Genomic DNA, 18,757 nt, shown 5'->3' with positions numbered 1-18,757 from the left:
TGCTAACCAGGGGGCCAAGTCTTCCAGGGAGATACAGGGAGAGAGTTTTCTGCTCAAAATACCCCAGTGCATCTCAGCTATGTCCAGGGAGCCTCACAAGCATCTGTTGGCACAGATTGGTTTAAATAAAAACAGTAAGTTGTAAATAGATAATAAAGGAGAGAAGTAGGCAGGAGATACCAACTGAACGTTTCTCCGCTTGCACAGTGTGTACATCTTTCTGCTTGGTATCGTTTGCAGAGACATGTAGACTGGAGATTGACATAGAGTCCTATGTGTGCAGAGTTGCAGCATCACACCATATTTCAGGCTGCTACACCAAATTAACTATTTAACACTTTGTTAATGTTGTGCACACATTCGTTGCCTCCCAGCATGAGAATAAAGCAGATGATTGCACTGAGCTTTCTGCCCAATAGAAGTTACTGCAATATACATGAGGAACTTTGTCCTGCACTGTGAATAAACAGAAGCGCCAGGAAGCTGTTGGAAGGAGGGCTGTGTTTCATTAGATACAGAAAAGGAGATTTCAGAGGGCTCTGTACCATCGCCTGCAGCTCAGTGTGCAGCTCCAGCTGATGTAGTGCCGTTTCTCTTTGGTAACATAGCAACTGGACCACACCTCCTCCTGCTGAAAGATGCTGAAGAGCCCTTTCAGCACTGCCTGGTGTACTGCAAGGGAACTGTACCGTTTTTAATTAGCACAGCATTGCCAGCTGATACTTCTTTATCTTTTTTCTTTCACCTGTAGAATGAAGGCAATTCTTTGTTCTCTATCATGTCGTTCATTTCTTTCAGTCATGGTTTACGTAGTAATTCCGTCTATATCGCAAAAGAGGACCGTGTTCATTTTAAATTGATAGCAAAATTGTATGTGTATGTCTGTGCTTTTTGTTTTTTTTCTTATTATTTCAAAGTAAACTTTTGATTAAAAGATCAGCATTCTTGTCCACCTGATGACCTTGTTTAGCACTCCTGTATGGTGGCAGTCTGTTAATGTTTTGGAAGAGTACTCAAGGACTTGAGCATGTTTTTCTTCTCGCTTAGACTTTGCAAATGACTGAAAGCTTTCCCCACTCCTAACCTCTCTTCTGTTGTGCAACAAAAGAGCATTCCTTTAAGCACGTTGGTTTCCAAGCACAAGAAATCGTCTCTGGGCATTACTGAACGTTTGACTTAAGGTGTGATGAATCCTCTTATGCCAAATTGACTTTTGTGGTGTGTGCTGTAGATGAATGTTTGATGTAGTTAAAACAAGTGAGTGGAACTAGCACTGTTCAGAGTTGCTTTTTAAGGGTGTTTTGTTCAGTTCTCAGGCCTTGAATTGAAAGGAGGAAGCACAAAGTCTGTCCTGGATGTCACAGCCTGGCTTTTTGTTTGGCTTATATTGAGGCCGTTTCCTTTGCTGCCTGTCTTAGGAAGATATTTGTTGCATTTTATCAGTACAAAAACCTTACTTTGACTTTCTGACTTGCATGAGGGAAAGCCTTTTAAATGGTCTGAGAACAAACTGATTTATTTTAATGTGTCATACTGTTGCAGTTTATCAGTTGTCATTGCCTTTGGGTACAAACTTGAGGAGGGAGCATGTTTTGATGGCGGTTGGGTAAACAGCCTCTGCAAAATTAACGCTGTTGGTGTTGCTGTACTTTGAGTTTTATGTTCCTCTAAGAATTTAAAGCAAAAACAAACAAACAAAACCAAATCATGGTGTAGTTGAGAAAGCTTGAGGCAGCTTGTGACTTGAGTACATCAAAACCAATAGCCTACCTAAACATAAAACTGTGTACTTGGAGCAACGCGTGCGTAGTAAATCTGTTGACACTACTGTGAAAATGGCATAAAAATGCAAATAATTTTAAAATACAATTTTAAAAATACAATAATGCTTACGGTTCCCTTCCCCTTCTGTCTTTATAGGTCTACGAGGGCTAATCAATCTTGGGAACACATGTTTTATGAACTGTATTGTCCAGGCACTTACCCACACTCCACTGCTGCGAGATTTCTTCCTCTCCGACAGGCACAAATGTGAAATGCAAAGCCCCAGCTCATGTCTGGTCTGTGAAATGTCTACGCTTTTTCAGGAGGTGAGTGCTGTTTGCTGCAATAGCATCACCTTTCCGCAGATGTTGGCTGTTTTGTATCCCAAAAGGGATTGTGTTCTGTTTGCAAATGTAAAAGGAATGCAAATTCTGCTTCCCCTTGAGGTCTCCAATGAGAGCGGTAGAGACTGAGGTCCCGCTGTCAGAAACACCTGACTGCTGAAAAGAAACCTCTTGGCCTTTAAAGAGTTATGCTTAAGTCACTGTCGTGTAGGCAGTGCTGGTATTGAACATAATGCAGTGCTGCCTGCTTTTCTGAGGCTGACCTGCAGTTGTTTATCTGAAAGCTGATTGTGTGTGTTAATTAAATGTACAAGTTGTAACTGGAAAATATGGCACGGGCTCTTCTGGTGATAATGGGAATAAGAATAAAGCAATATATGACCTTGTGGTTTGAGGAACTGGATTGTGTAGGTTTGCGTAAGTATTTTACTGACGTTGATTCTGTACTTCCTAACAGAAAACCCTCTTTGCTATTATCTCTTATGTGGAAACTTGTTCGTGGCTGGAAGTAGGAAGGTGGATATGTTGATACTGTTTGTACCTTGCATATATGAGCAGCGGTTCTTTTGTTTCTCGCTCAGGTAGCTTTGCAACGTGCCATTCCGAGTCCAATCTGTGCTGCATGTGATGGGCAAGTTGTCCTTAGTTGATAGCAGATGAGCTTTACTATCTTAATTAAGGGCTATATGACTAAACATAAGCTTTGGGTTTTAAAAGGAGATGTCTTTAAAAACAAGCACACACACACACACTCATTTACTCACTCCAGTCCTTTCCAGCAGTGACAGATATGCTTTCTTGGTAAGCAGAGTAAAACAGAGCCATAGTACGCACTGGTACAAAGCATTTAAAGTAGGTGGGAATGGTTGCATACAGCAGCTTGGTACGGGTGAGTTCAGTGTACGTGGAAAGTGAAGTCCCCTTAGCATTTCCAGTATAAAGTTGCTTTCTAGTTGTACTCAGCACTCACTGCAATTTGTAACTTTTCATGCTGCTTATCAGTCATTAGCAGATTGTACTTCTCGTTTTTTGATTGATTTTTCAATTATTTCTAAGCCTGTCTGGAGAGAAGGTAAAAAACTAAAGGCAGGCGTAGCAATAGGTAACAGCTACAGCATTATTCAGACCAGATGTGGACTTAAATGGGGAAATGTCACTAGACAAAAAAAGCATAGAAATAGTTCCTGTAGAGTGATATAAACTGATAATACAGACGTGTTTGCTTATTAAAAAGGAAAAGAAATACTGTTATGGTCTTCCATCGGGTTGTTGTTTGAAGTCTAATTCTGATTAATTTCGCCATGTTCTGTTTATACGCATACCTTAAAAAAACACCAAATCCCTTGGGAAGGGAGGAAATGAGTATTGTGTTACAGATGGAGTGGCGGGAGGGAAAGATCAGCACTGCCTGAGCCTGGTCTGTGTTTCCTTTCCGTTATGCTCAGCCCTGCTGATGGCCTGAGATGCCTTTTGCTAGACCGTGTGCAAGCATGTACTAAAGAATGGGCAGTTACAGTAATGGGGCTTTAAGTGCAGTGTTCTCATTAAATTTAACTGTAATCAGGCTTAATTTCACACACAGCTTTGGGAATCTCAGTCTTCATTTTCCCCAATCAGAATTCATGCCTACACTTGCATTAGTTCTAATAATTCATGTTCTCTCAGATGCATGTGGATGAGCAAAGAACCACCTTTGATTTTAGACCGTGGGAATAGCAATGCAGTATCCCATACCCCTATTACAGCTGAGTGCTGTGGGAGGAGATCAGAAGGTGACTCCTCAAAGTAAAACGAGCACTTAATACTTCACAAACAAAACCGTTGTGTCGCATCCAACTCTATTGATTTTAACTTGGAAACAGTAATAATCTCACTTTGTGCTTAGAGCTCTGTAAGCGCTCACTGCAAATTTCTGTTTTCCATTCAGCTGAATTTCTGCATGTGCAGAATTAAAGCAGGTATCTTACAGTCCTGGTCTGGTTATCTTTCATATCCCAAACGTATGGCGTAGGATTCTTCATGTTAACTATTGCATCTCTGCAGAGATAAGGTTTGAATGAAGGACAGCCAACTAGTGGAGATCTCAGTGCTGTGGTTCTTAAGAATTCCTTTGTAATTGAATTACTAGGGAAAGTTTAGTTCAGGTTCTGTCTTGTTTTTATGAAGCTTTCCCACCAGGATTAACAGATGCAGTTATCCCAAGGTGCCTTACTCAGTGATAGATGATCAGGGCAAGGGTTAATTTCATCTCCCCTCCACCCTTTCTTTTTCTGAAGGTGTGATCTTAGGCAAATGGAATGCCAGGGGATCTGGAGAATGCATGCAAATAAGAATTCTTATGGAGAAAGAGACCAGTTTGAACATTAATTGAAACTTAGGATATGTAAATGAGCAAATTTTACTCTTAAAAGACAACAACAACATCATTTAGTTATATAGGTTATGTCAATGATTCGTCTGTGATAAGTAGGGAAGTATAAAATTCCTCCACCTTGTAGTGGGTTGGTGGTGAGTACCAGGTAGTTCTCCAGGCCGAGTTCTCACCTTGAGCTTTTCTTGCAAGTATGCAAAGCAATAAGCTCAGGGTTTTGGTGTGTTTTTTTTCTCTAACAACTATCAACGAGCATTCTCACTTGAGCTACTTGAAACCTATTTCTCAGCGTAACCATGACACGAATTACACGGCATAAGAAAAGGGATGGAAAGGATTTGGGAATAACAGTGGTGGAACTAGATGGAGGGAAAGCAGGGCATACAGAATATATTCATGAACCCTTTTTGCTGAAAGGGTTTGTGCACTACTTTCTTACCTACTGCTATTTGTGTTTTAGTTTTGCTTTGCCAACAAAAATTCCTTCCAGGGTGGCCCACATCCCAATGTTTAGGTAAGTTCATATGCAGAGTAACTGCTCCTAAGTGCCTTAGGATGAGTGGATTTGTACTCTGTGACCGGAATAGCAAGAATACCTGGGAATACAGCAGAATGCAGCATGTCCACTCAGAAATGTAAAGAACAAAGCCTCCTTTGTTCCCATCATTAGTCATCCCCAGCAGCCTACCAGAGTGCCCAGCACAACTTTGTGAAGTTGAGAAGTGAGGACAAAAAGGAGAAAGAATGAGATGATGCATGGTTGTGATATCTTAAGATTGTACAGGGTTGAAACAGCTTGTATATAAAATAAGTAACAACAGAAATACAAAGGAGAAAAGTAGCTGAGACCCTTATTGTAGACAGAGACCTTGCATGCTGTAAGGGAAAGCACAAATTTTGGGCCTGTTTAGTGAAAACTCATCTCTGGAATGAGTTTAGAAAATACACGAGCCCGAAGGCACAGCTGCTTGCCTGGTTCCTTGAAGCTTTGCATTTTGTTGGGAAACCTCTGTAGGTGTTGCTGTATTCTGAAAGATGTCACCCACTCCCTTTATCTGCTGTAAATCTTCTGTACAATTAAAGTCCTTTGAGAACTATTTCTAAGAGGAGGTTTTAGCTTTTCAAATAGGACTGGAGCCCGGGACAGGATTTATGTCTGTCAATTCTTGTTTACAAGGCTAGGGAAGTGTTAAGTTGGTACGTGTACAGGATGCATCAGATGCATCTGTTTATTCACACAATTGGGGAACATCCTTGCATGTATTTTTGGCAGGAAAAAGGAGTGCAGATGCTTTTTTTTTCTCTCCACCCTGACCAGTATTGTTATATTTTTGGTAGCAGCAATGCAAAATACAGAGCCAAGAATCTTCCAAGTCAGGTGTGTAAGTGGGACAGAGAAACACAGCCGTGTATAAGGCTGGGGACACTGGATCCTGTTCTAACCCAGAACAGCAATTAAATAGTGCCTCACCAGTCGTTTGCAAGTTACTTGAAGTAATTCTCTTTGAAATAAACAACTCACAGTGCTTGATTGAAAACATTGTCAAAGAGAAAAGTAGTTTAATTTCTGCTCAGAATTGTGCCATGAAGTCTTTTAGAGGTGACTTACAATGACAACCATTTAGATTTGCACAGTTAATGAAAAGCTTTGTGTAATAATGAATAAATAAGGCTTTAAATTGACTTTTTTTCCTTCTGCTTTTTATCCTTTTTATGTATTGGATCAGTGCTGATAGGTTGGTCTTTGCACCAGTGAGAAAACCATAGAGTTGGGATGGATGTTTTATACATTTATACAGTGCTGCTGCTGAACACACACTCAGATCCTTTGGTTTCATTTTGGTGTATAGAATAGAGTCGTTCCCTGCTTCTTCTGCATACATGTATGGTCATCAGAGCCTTTCCTAGTTGTGTCTCTAGTTTCTGTACGATAATAACCAATAATGTGATAAAGCTTCCTGTTAGGTACTTCTCTAATGAAGCAGTAGAGAATGTACAAGCTGCTGGCAGCTCTAGTGTCTGCAGTGGAGTAATTACAGAGAGTGCTGTTGGTGAAAATGACCGGCGAGCTCTGGGACTAATTGTAAGGAGTGACAGAACAGAGAAGTTTTATTGCTGCAGTTCCCCGAATTATGTTGAGCAGCAGCTGTGTCAGCAGATTTCCATTAGCACACCGCTGCTCTGGTCCCTTGGTGTCATTCTTGTTGGCATCCCCGTTGACTATTGATCCTTTTATTTATAGAAGCACTTTGTGGTGGTTGGCTGCAGAGGTTCATCTTCTTTGGAGGAAGGGCAGCTCACAATAATTACAAATAGATGTATTTGGTGTTATGAGCCAGTTTTAGCACCTTTGCCTTGTTGTGTGTGTTTGATGCTTGCTGTATTCTGTGTTGGGGAAGAGGAACTGAAAATAAGTGTCTGTGAGATTGGTAGGATCGTGGCAAAACGTAATGGTGGTGTTGCAGGCACCCTTTACTGACAAAATAGCTTTTTAAAGGTTAGAGAAGGCAGAAGGCCCTTATGAATTTCAAACTGTCAAAAATATTACCCTTAAATACTTCCTTTTTTAACATTCTCAGTGAAATACCAGTCGGATCAATAGGTGTTGCTACATTGCCATGGGGAAGTTTGCTTTGCAGATATTCTGTCCTCATCAGGCTGCAGACCAGTATTTCCAAATCCAGATGGAGCCTGAAGCCCAGTGGAACAAGCTTGTCTGGGCTTTTCCTGACGCTCTGCAGGGGCACCAATTGCTCATAGCATTGCTTTGGGGACCAGTACCATGGTGCAGCAGTTCTTGAACAGACACAGCAGTCAGCTTGCTTAGGGAAGGCTGCTGGGTTTAACCTCAGGCTGGGGATGCCAGAGTTGTTGTCAGGAGTGAGGAAAAGGTGATGGCAGACTCAGAAAAGATGAGATGAAAGGAGTTGCAGCAGCAGGATTTGGATGACATGGAAAGGGGTGAGGAAGGAGCCGAACCTCAACCCAGGGAAGCAGAGACCATCACTGGTTTGAGTTTCTTTATGTCTGACTTATTTGTTTTAATTAGAACGTGGCAGGTTTTTCAGAAAGAACCCAAACCCAGCAAACCCACAGATTTCTCTTTCAGTGAAAGGCATCGATGTCGGACTGTTTGGAGGGTTCTGTCCCTCTTTTGTTAATGCTAATCCGTAGCGAAATGAAGGAAACTTCTCAGAGCTCTGAGGCTGTTTCTTCAGTAGTCTGTGATTAAATACTGTCTTTTTCATTATTAAGACCATCAAAGTTAAATGATTTAAATTTATTTGACTAATTGCGCTCTTAAAGATTTTAATAATTAAATGCATTAAGGCTGTGTAACTTGTTAACAGTCATGTCCTTTTCTTTGCTTTGAGCAGTTTTACTCTGGGCACCGATCTCCTCACATTCCATATAGGTTATTGCACCTGGTATGGACTCATGCACGGCATTTAGCAGGGTACGAGCAACAAGATGCACACGAGTTCCTCATTGCTGCATTAGATGTGCTACACAGACACTGCAAAGGTAAGGCTTGTGCCGAGTCTTCAATCAACAAGGAATGTTGGATCAAAAGGAGGTAGAGCAAAGAGTATCTTCCACTAAAGCAGTCTTAGCAACTTCCTTTTAAAACATCTGATAGACTTAAAGGACAAGACTATTCCCACTATCAGAATTTCCTAATTAGAAGCAGTTGAGTCTTTACGTTGGTTTGAATTGCCATTATGTTCTTTTCTTACTGGCTGAGAGAGTCTTTTCAGTTTCCATTTCAGTTCTGTGTGTGCTTGAGCCGGGTGGAATTCAGTGTCTCATCACTGATGAAAGGAACATAGGGGAGGCTGAGGCTATTCTGTTTAGATATTATTCCTCTGTATTATGCTGCCCTATTGCTTACAGAAACATGTATAAGAAAAATAAAATAAGTCTTTGGTTTTGACACTGTGTTTATTAGTACGTATACGAAATACATAGCTGCACAGTACAGTAAAAAACACTTCATGGCCTTCTAGGAGCGAACTGTCTAAGGTATAAATCAATGGATGGGTAATACTGCATGGAATTATATATTTTACGTTTGTTAATTGGATAAAATTTTAACAGAGTTCTTTGCTTTGTTGATGTTTGATCTAGTTTGATTCTTACTTGCACAGACATTTTCTGCAATGCTTGTAAGGGAAGATAGCAGGGTTGGTGCTAACAAAAAAAATCCCTTTGTCACTAAAAATAAACATTAAAGCACTGAAATTTCCTCTAGTGCTCTTAGAAAAAGCACTTAGAAGTTAGTTTTGTGGCTTGTCAGTGGGCTACCAGAAAGAAGGCTGCTATTGCTTCCTTGAAACGTTTTGAGGTCTTGCTTTTCTCTTTGAGAAAGCCTTATATTGTAGCAGATGCGCCTTATACTGTTGCAGATGTGCTTGTTCAGTTCCATAATGGGTGTCCTCCAAAAGAGCCATCTCCAGAGTTAATACTTCCCAGGAAAGGTGTCCACAGAGCAGCCCTTATATAATCATTAATATCTGTCATTTGGCAGTCACCAATTCAGTAAGCTTAATGAAACAAGTGTTGAAGTGCTGTAAGGAATAGAGTCAGTCCAGATACTCACCTCTCTCGCACTGTGTATTAACAGTAAAGAAAACACAGCTGCAAACAGAAATGTTTTCTTCTTTCTGTAACGTTTCTGAACTGTTGGCCTAACCAATCTTGAAGCTTTTTCACCTTCTCTGATACAAAATGATGCGTCTGTTTCTTGTATGCTTCAAGATCAGTTTGGGAAGGAGTAAAGAAAAAAAAATTGCAACCATAAATGTCCCTGAAACTGAGAAATAACCTGAACAGAATTTGTTTTTTCTTTCACATGTTTTGGCTTTAAATGAAGGATCTTTGGAGTTACCAACAAAACGGAGCTTTCTCAGCTGTATCTTTACTCTTTGTTCTGTTTGGCCTCTCTGGTCCAGTTGAAACTGAAGCTGTGAAGAAGATCTGTAGGACACCCTGGTTGGAAAGGGCGTCTGCCTGTGCGTGGGTTGTTCTGCAGTTGGTTGGAGATCACAGATTTGTTGACAACACACAGTTTCATAGTGCTTTAAGCAAGCTCAAACTAGGTTTTTGAATCATAGAATCTTTAGTGCTGAGCTTTTGTGGCTTGTGGGTGCCACTAGCATTCTATGCAAGGACTGGAGTTCAGTTATTTAATTAAAACCCTCAAGTTTGAGCTATTTGCATGAACGTAACTGCATTCTTACAGCACTACCAGTGGGAAGGTGGTGTTGTGAGATCCTTGACATCTATGCACCCAGCTTTCAGAGCATCTGATTCTGCAGAACTGGAGAGAGACTTGTATTAAACTATGGTAAATAACCTATGCCACATCAAAGCCATTTAAAAGAAGTGGCTGTGCAGTTGTGTGGGAACCAAACCAGTTCATGTAGACCAGAACTTCAAGTGTGGTCATGATAAGGCACCTTTGGAATGAGCTGGTTATTTAGCTGCATAGTGAGACTGCTTGCCCACTTACATGCTTAGGCATGCAGGCAGACACACATGTAAAATACACATATGAAAACGTATTAGTAATAATACATCCTAAAATTACAGTAAGAATAATGCTTTCTCTCCCAATATAAAAGATTTGTTTTATAGAATTTAAAAACTTTTCAGGTTTACCCTTCATGGTAATCATGTTCAGCATTTAGAACACAGTGCAAGTTCAGCAATTAGACATAGTTTTGTCATGGGGGAAATTGTGTTCAAAAGCCCCATCTTCTGGACATCATCCATGATCATCATGGATTTAGGTGCATAAGTAAATGGAAGTGCTCCTTCTGTTAAGAAGGATGAATACCCCAGTGATGCTTGTTTGGCTGATGCCAGTCATCACTTTTCCATTCCATTTACTTTGCTTTCCAGGAAGTGCTGTAATGCAAGTCAGAGAATGCTGTGAATTCTCATTATTGATCTGTCATCTAAATCTGGAAAATGCAATTCTGTGTGTTAAAAGATAAGTTCTGCAGTGCTGCATCCTACCAAGCACAAAATGATCTGCCCTCAAATTTGTGTATGGGCTGACCCAGGTAATCACAAGAAGAGTTGTATTCCTCTGTGGATTTACTGGGGTCCTTGTCTGCCTTTTGCTTGGCCACCCCTTCTGTTTCAAGAACGTGAAGGCAAGAGAGCAGACTGTCTAATCTATATGCAAAGGTTTGTGCACCCTTTAAAACTGATAGGAATCTTCTTTCTTATTCTTTTTTTCCTCTTTCTTTTTTTTTTTTTAATGGTGACTGGGTAAATACTTGGTTATAGTTAATTGTAGTGAAATTGTGAAGCTCAGGATCCCTGCGTGATCGCCCACGTAAACCACATCTCAGGGGTGATAGCTCTGCTGTGCTGACACAGTTGTGCTGAGCTGCAGTATCTGTACTGGACACGTTCTGATCGCTAACAGGGCTGCTCTGTGCTGTGCAGTGGAACCAGGTATTTATGAAGGAAAAGGAACTGAGTTTATAGTGCTTGTGCATCATATTATTTCAACAGCTGGAAAAGGGTGAGTTAACTGAAAAGTAATATTTTGGTGAGGAAAGAAGGGCTAAGATGTTAATTCTTCTTTTTTCTACCATTAACCCAACTGTGTGTACGGTCTGTTCTTAAAAGCCTCCTCCAAGTGAAAATGCAGTGTTTTTTCAATCTGAGTTCTTCCAGCATTGCTGCTGGAAGGTGCTGCTCAGGCTGTACCTACGCCTTGTGCAGTTCAGTCTCTCTGTCTGGTTTACAGAGCTAGGAGCTCTGCAGTACTGCTGTATGTTGTGGTCCTGCTCCCCACAAAGGCTTCAAAATGAGATTCAGAGCTCACTCTGCAGCCACATATCAGTCTCTGTGCCAGAGAGATGCTGTGACAAGCTTTGCTGTGTGTCTGATGGCCACCTTCTTTGTACTGGACCCTACCCATTCACCTGGACTTCGGCATATACTGACTTTGATCTTTCGGAAGCACAACAGCTTTGATTTTCAGTATCCAAATGTGTTTGGAATATAGAAGATGCTGAAATTGCATCGATCTGTTGCTTCCTGCATGCGTTCTTAGGCTGTCCAGTGAATAACACACAACAGATAACCTGCTTTTAGTGTGGGATTCTCCAGGAGTTCCAGGCTTCCTCATTTGTTAGAGGAGTGCCATGTGGGGCTGTATCTGCCCATTCCACGTAGCAGAAGGTCAGCTGTTAGTTGGTACAGCAAGCAGCCCATCAGCGCTGTGGGAGAAACTCACATGTATAATTCCACAAACTCTTATCATGGCACAGTTCCATTCATCCAAGTACATTGCGTTGTACTAACCATGTGTTGGGCTTGCTCCACATTGGAGAAACTTAGGGCAGAGTTGTTGAATTATTATTATTATTTTTTTCTGTATGGAGCAAGTCTTCAATTGAAAAGTTCATATTCAGCACCGAGAAATTACTGTCTGTACTTTTTTTTCTTAATTACAAGAGCACCACCATCAAGGAGCAGTAGATCTGTGCCTTCCTATGCTAACATTTGAAAAGCAAGGTAAAAAAAAAAAAGGAAGTGATGCAGCATTTTTAACCCAAGCTTTATTCACCCAGCGCTACCCAGATCCCTGACAGCAGCAACAGAAAGCAGTGGTTTAAAGTTGGTCGTTCCTCATTTATCTGCTTCTCATGAAGCAGTTTGCGTTCATTTCTTAACAAGCTCTGCTCCAAAGCAAATCTAAAGCCTGGTGCTGAGGATCGTGTCAGAAAGAGAATGCTGTGCTGAGATTTGGGAGCAAAGCTGCAGCCTGCGCTGTGTGTTCTGCAGGATATTCTTAGGAGCTGGCAAAGCATATGTCTGTGAAACAAGTCATCTGCTGCAGTCTGTAGAAATCAACGTGTGCAGCACTTGATGATGGAGAACAACAAGGACGTGTTCAGAACAGTGGGGACCAAAGCAAAGCAGAACAGTCAACGCTTCTGTCTCGTTTTGATACATGTCCCCATGTAAAATGATACTAGTTTTTAATTCCTTTTTCTCCTTTAAAATATGGAAGCCAGAGGCAAAACTATTTTATTTCTATTTCAAAACCACACTCCAAGTTAAAAAGTAATCTTGTGTATCTGTTTGTGCCGTTAGTAATTATGATGTAACTTCAGTAGTATATCACATGTGTATACGTTTAAGCACAAGTTAATGTGCTTGGTTATTGCACAGGCATGGTAACACTTTGGTTTTTTAAAGTTTCATTTAATTGGAATTCAAGATTTAAACTAATTCTTCTTTCCTTCTCACAAGTACATTGGTTTGTATATTGATGTGGTTTTGAGTTTAGTTTTAGACTTGTTCTCACCCATCCTTTACAACAAGCTGCTGATTTCCTGGTAAGAATTATGAACAGCTTTGAAAATCAAACCTGGAAAAGTAAAACCAACTTTGTAAGATAGAAATGTTGCAGGTAACTTTAACTTGAGCACAACGGCCTCACAGCTTCCAGTTCTCAGCTGCATAATATCCCTCCTCTCAGCATCTGTTCCTTATTGACTAGTGTGAGTAGGTGGTAATCTGACTTCCCTCCCTCCTCCAACCAAATGTCATGGGAAACAATGTTGAGTGGGTAATGCCCTTCTGTTTTGCTGCAAACAGGCTTGCAGGATATTCTTTTGAGACCCTCTCGTCACTGATGCTAATTGCCTTGTGTAATTGAAAAGGGAGCTCTTGCTCTCCCGGAGGCGGCGCTGGCTGCCTATTACAGGTGCCCAGCAGGGATGTTACCTGCAGTCCACTGATACTCTCTGGATGCTCATTCTCTGTTTCTGCCTGTTTGCAATAGAGGGAAGGAATCTATCTCGAATGTTGAGATTACAGGATTGTAACAGTTGTTGTTGTTTTTAATTGAGCATTAAAAGCAAAGATAGCAAGCGTAGGGTTATGTATTTTTTTAAATCCACGTGTAGTCTTTAAAGCCTACATGTGATCTTTTTGTAAAGGTGAGGAATGTCTTGTACAATCTGTGTGCTCACTCTGTCCGCTACCTTACCATAATTCAGCCCTTCTGAGGATCCTGACGTCAGTAAGATTCAGCAGAAATGCTTATCAGAAAGTGTCCGAGTCCAGGTCACCCCCACCTGGAAGCTTGCACGTCTCTAATTGAAGAGCGTTTTGCTCAAGAGCCATTTTAAGGAAACAGTGTGCATCTCTTGGCAACTCCAACAGAAGTTGTAAAGCAGATGGATGAGAGCTTGGCTGAGGCATTTAGGATCTAATTGACTCAGGTGGCCAGCTGCCATTGGTAGGTGTCACCCATGTCGTTATTTCCATACTTAGGATCAGGTGGAACCTTAGTAATGTCTTTCCACAATCTTCTGAAGTATCATATAGAAAAAAGGTTGTCCCTTCTTAAGACTGCTAAGGAAGACTCTAGCAAAGAAAACCTTACATTGGTTAGTTTAGGTGGTTTTGGACACACTTGTTTAAAAATGAATTACTTTTGAGTAGTAGCTGTGATTTGAGGAGTCAGCAGCATAGCATTTGATTTCTGAGATGGAAATACCTGGTAGTAAGTTAAAGGTCCCAGGGAAGCTGGCAGAACTCTGTTGTCTTAGCTGTTTGTTACAGGATATTGGAAGGCATCTGAAAATGTGCTTTACAGAATAATTAGTTGCTGCTGTAAAATAATTGATGTGCATCTGTTTGCAGAGCAAAACCAACCGCATCTAACCTGCCTAAGGAAGTAAGCATAAGTCTCAGAAATCAAAGGAGAAAAGTGTCACTCTTATTTTACCTATGGAGTGTAGAAGGAACGTGCCTCAAAGCTGAGAACTGTACCAAGAAGTTACTGCTTATTTACTTCAACCTCTGGTTAATCTGAGAAAGCTGAATTGGCATTATCTCAGTGCTCATCATAAAAATGAATTGCTGTGCTCCTTAGACCTGCAGTGGCCATTCATAGGGTTTGGAAGATAGGTGTGTGCCCATGGTATCCCTTGGGAAGGCAGAGGGTTGCTGTGTATTTGAAGAATCTTTCCAGTTCCAATACGGACATCTCATTTTCTGACTGGTGAAAGCTTGAATGGAGGATAAATGTTGATGCTGAAAGGCCAGGGTGTAGGCAGCAGGCCGAAGGCTGATGGTCTCAGCAGCACTCCTCCCCTGCATGGCCCTCAAAAGTTGAGGGTGGTGGAATTAAAAAGCAGCATCTGCTGATGTTTCTCCTCTGTGTTCATCTAGGAAAATAACAAAACTCTGTCTAAGCAGAAATTAATGCTTTGTGGTAAAGCTGCGGCCATTTGCGTAGCTGCAAATGTTGCACAGTGGCCCCCTTAGTGAAGTTTAGAGAGTCATTTTCATTAACCATTTTGGCAGTTGTTTCGTCTTAGGAGCTGATCTTCACACCAGATAGCACAAAGCAAATCTCTGCAAAGGGAAACAGGGCTGTGCCTTGAAAGGGGTTTGCTGACTACTGTAATAGCTTCACCTCTACAGGAGTTGACTGCATTTGGTCACCTTCTGATTCTCTTTTATATTTTTTGTAGATCTCTTTTTGTCTCCTCATTTTTGTTGTTTGAAGTTGAGTTGTTTGAGGGTTCCATATTGTCTATGTGAACTTGCTGTATGTTTGAGTTTTGTTATAAAGAGCAACAGGAGACACGTTCCAAGACAAACTACTATCCCCTCGGAGGGTTTTTGACTTCTCAGTCTGTGTTTGCATTCCTCCAGGTGATGATAATGGGAAGAAGGCCAACAACCCCAACCACTGTAACTGCATCATAGACCAAATCTTCACAGGCGGACTACAGTCTGATGTTACCTGTCAAGTCTGCCAGTAAGTGTTTTTATTCCAATTCTGTGCTCTGGTTTGAGGCTGCACACTGGTGCAGCACTGAACTGAGTTCTTTTTTGAGCGTCAGAAAAGTAAGAACAAAATGCCTGCAAGATGAGAGCTGTTCAAATACAACATCAGCTGAAGGCAATAAATTACTAGTTAACTATCGTGTATTAAGACACAGCAAGAAAAGAAGGCTTCAAAGACTTAGGAATATAGATTTCTTACTACTCTTAAAAGGTGGGTGATTTCCAAGTTTGTGAGAAAAAGACTTCCCAGATCTGTTTGGTTCCAGGAGTGTGCAGCTGTCATTGCTTTTGAAGAAAATCTGATATGCAGCCCTGTTTTCCTTCAGTTAGGAGCCCCAGGTATCTTCAGGAGAGGTTTCAAAGAGGCTGACGTTAGGTGACCTCAGGCAGCAGCAAGTGAATGTCTTACAAGAGTAAGAAAAATTGTATTTGTTGATCTGCTGTGTACTGGAGCAAGCTGACTTTCAAGATGTTTGGTGTCACCACAGTTCAGAAGTCAGAATTCCTGTTTTATGAACCTTTTTTTGGGGGGCTTGCATTGTTGATAATCATTCGCAGTGTCCCATCCGTGGACAGTTGTGCTGTGCTGGGTTGAATCTGGTTTTGTTCTCAATTTCCTGGAGAGATTTGCAGGAGGGAAAAAAAAGTATAGATGAATGTTCTTAGCCTGCTGGAGCTGCAGGATCCTTGCAGTAAAACACTTGGTGTGTTACGACTTGATGTGAACTTGGAGGAAATTTTAACAAAAGAAATTCTCTTTTAAAAATTCACAAGTTTTGCACAAATGAAGATAGAAGGGGAAAAAAAAAAAGGCAGAACATTGTAGGCTTGGTGAGATCTCTACTTTTAGAAGAGGAGAGAACTCAACAACAACAACAAAGCATAATGAATGCAATCAGAAAATGCTTCCAAGCTAGGGGCTTGAGTCAGTGCAGAACACAGTTTTGGGCAGCTTTCCCCATGCTCTAGCTGTTGGCTCGCCTTCAGCTGTCTTCTGCAGAAATTTGTTAGAGAACGTACACTTCTTGATGCAGTTACTCTTTGGCCTCTCAAATTCCAAATGCTACAAGAGATCTTCATTTGAAACTGCAAAGCTTAATTCAGTACAGAAATATTTGGCCCTATTTTAAGTGCCTTTCAGCACCACCTTCCATATCCTGAGCAGAGCACCAGCCTTCTGAACCAGTAGAGCTGCATGTAAGTGGTGCTGTTGATTTTAGCTGGTGGTATGAACAGAGCATCTGTGTCTAAGTAACCCAACTGGATCACAAATAAACATGTTTTGCATTGAAATACATTTCCTACAGCACAGAAAAGTAATGAATTGTGGGAAAACACTCTGGAGCAACTGTATATTTATATGCATATATATATATGTATATTTTTTTGTCATCTTTGAGTGCCCTCTAGGGGTGATGTAGATCCCATAGTTCTTTAAATATCTGGTTGGAGTGCACTCTCAGTTGAGGGAACCCATTCATTTTACTTCCTTCAAGTATGTATTAAACTCCTTTCTTTTTCATAGTGGCGTTTCCACAACGATAGACCCATTTTGGGACATCAGTTTGGATTTGCCAGGCTCCTCCACCCCGTTCTGGCCTCTGAGTCCAGGGAGTGATGGCAGTGTCGTAAATGGGGAAAGCCATGTATCAGGCACCACCACTCTCACAGACTGCTTGCGAAGGTATGAATTGAGACAAATACAATTTTGGTGGGGTAAAAAGCATTTGGCTTCACTCTCTTCTCCACAGGTGGCAGTGGACAATGGGAGTAAGTGACGCTTTGTCATGGCATAATCCCCGAACAGCTTGTTATACATATTTCAGGTTATACACAAGGCAGAGTGGGAAAGAAATAGAAGAGCAGCAAAGGGCCTGACAGTGAGCAGTCAAATCCAGTTACCACGTGATGCAAAGATAAATTTTACACTGCCTGCTGCAGGCAGCGTGGCTTTATGTGGTTGAAAACAGGAGCGTCTGTCTCCGTGTCATCTGAGCTTTGACCCCAGCCCTGGAGGGGCTGCAGGCACAGAGTGTCCTGCAGAACAGTTTGCAGCTGAGCACCAAAGTCTTTTATCTTTTTGCTTCAGAATGTCCAAGTCATTGTTTTTTGGTTTTGAAAGCAGAGGATCTTTGCTGTCCATCTGAAAATTAACTGTCTTGTTGAAGGAGGCGAATGAACATTCAGCTCCTTTTTTTAGTTGCTGATGCATTTCAGTGCAATCTGCCCAAGTAGAGCAATGGTAAATGTTCAGTTGGGGTATCTGAACTGTAGCACTTAACCTGAATACCTCCAATAATGGTCTGTTTTCTTTTTAATTCTTTCCCTAAAATGTCACTTAAAAGCCATTAAAGGCTTCTGTTGAGGTGCTGGAGAGATGCAAGTAACAGCGAAAAGTGATTTCAGCATGTGTGAAAAAGTCTGTGCATCCTTTTGCTTTTTTAATGTATTTTTCAGGTTTACAAGGCCAGAACATCTAGGAAGCAGTGCCAAAATCAAATGTAGTGGTTGCCATAGCTACCAGGAATCTACCAAACAACTCACTATGAAGAAATTACCCATTGTGGCCTGTTTTCATCTCAAAGTAAGTTCACAGGGGGCAGACAGAGCTCAGGATGTTTATTCCTCTTTCAGAGGATGAGATAGAAGATGAGTCCAGGAATTTATCTTCTTTTACTATATCAATTAATATGAAGAACAAGTTGCATGCCTTGCTAGATGTTCTATTAGGATACCATTATGTTACCTGTAATGTAGATTTGCAGTACATCTCTGGGAACCGAGCAAGAACCTAGAACTAAAGTGGAAGGGCAAGTATGGTACCTGAACCAGCCTAAAAACCAGTCTCCAGTAATGCTTATTCATTCTGCATAGTAACACTTTAATGCTTCTACTCGAAGGATGCCTCAGAGGAAGCTCTGTGCTGAAAGCATGCAGAGGTTGCAGTCTTCCCAACTAATTCACTGAAATTACTCTTCAGCATTTCCAATCCAAATTATGTCAGATGGGAGATATGTTATAGTTGGTGCCCTCAGCTTGTTAAGTCCTGTGTGATTTAAGTCTTAAATGAAAAGAGCATGACTGTGGTGCAAAGTAAGCATCTGTCATAGAGGATGACTGCCATTCTGTATCAGCAGGCAAAGGGTCCTTGAACAGTGATGCCATGGGCCTCTACGGGAGCAGCCGTCACGTAATTGCATCTTTGATATACATGAGCTTTTCAGATGCAGACCTCAGGTCTTGAGTGTCTCCTGGGACAGAATGACAGAGTCCCATCATTGCTAAGCAGCAACTGATGGTCACTGTCCTCAGCTCTAGCAACTGCCTGTCTGGTGATTGTAGTAAGCTACATAAAGGAAAGCGGTATTTTACCCATGGCCATGGCAACTGGAAACATTTTGAACAGCAGCCTCCGTGCTGTGTACCAGTGAAGGCTCCTGCT

The 18,757-nt window shown here is 41.3% G+C and overlaps 1 protein-coding gene across 8 annotated transcripts in view; it reads left to right on the top strand.

Annotated features, from left to right (window-relative positions):
- Positions 1–18,757, top strand: part of USP22 (ubiquitin specific peptidase 22) — a 100,030-nt gene that overhangs the window by 73,784 nt on the left and 7,489 nt on the right. For all 8 annotated transcript variants that reach the window (XM_072348826.1, XM_072348829.1, XM_072348830.1 and 5 more), the window contains 5 exons: positions 1,921–2,090; positions 7,857–8,004; positions 15,181–15,286; positions 16,841–16,999; positions 17,773–17,899. In XM_072348826.1, the coding sequence (XP_072204927.1) occupies positions 1,921–2,090; positions 7,857–8,004; positions 15,181–15,286; positions 16,841–16,999; positions 17,773–17,899 (710 nt within the window). The remainder of the gene's footprint in view (positions 1–1,920; positions 2,091–7,856; positions 8,005–15,180; positions 15,287–16,840; positions 17,000–17,772; positions 17,900–18,757) is intronic.

Source organism: Excalfactoria chinensis, chromosome 14 (genome assembly GCF_039878825.1).
Source record: "Excalfactoria chinensis isolate bCotChi1 chromosome 14, bCotChi1.hap2, whole genome shotgun sequence".
In the NCBI taxonomy this organism is placed as follows: Eukaryota; Metazoa; Chordata; class Aves; order Galliformes; family Phasianidae; genus Excalfactoria; species Excalfactoria chinensis.
The sequence above is the reverse complement of the archived record's forward strand: the minus strand, read 5'-3'. Positions and strand labels throughout refer to the sequence as shown.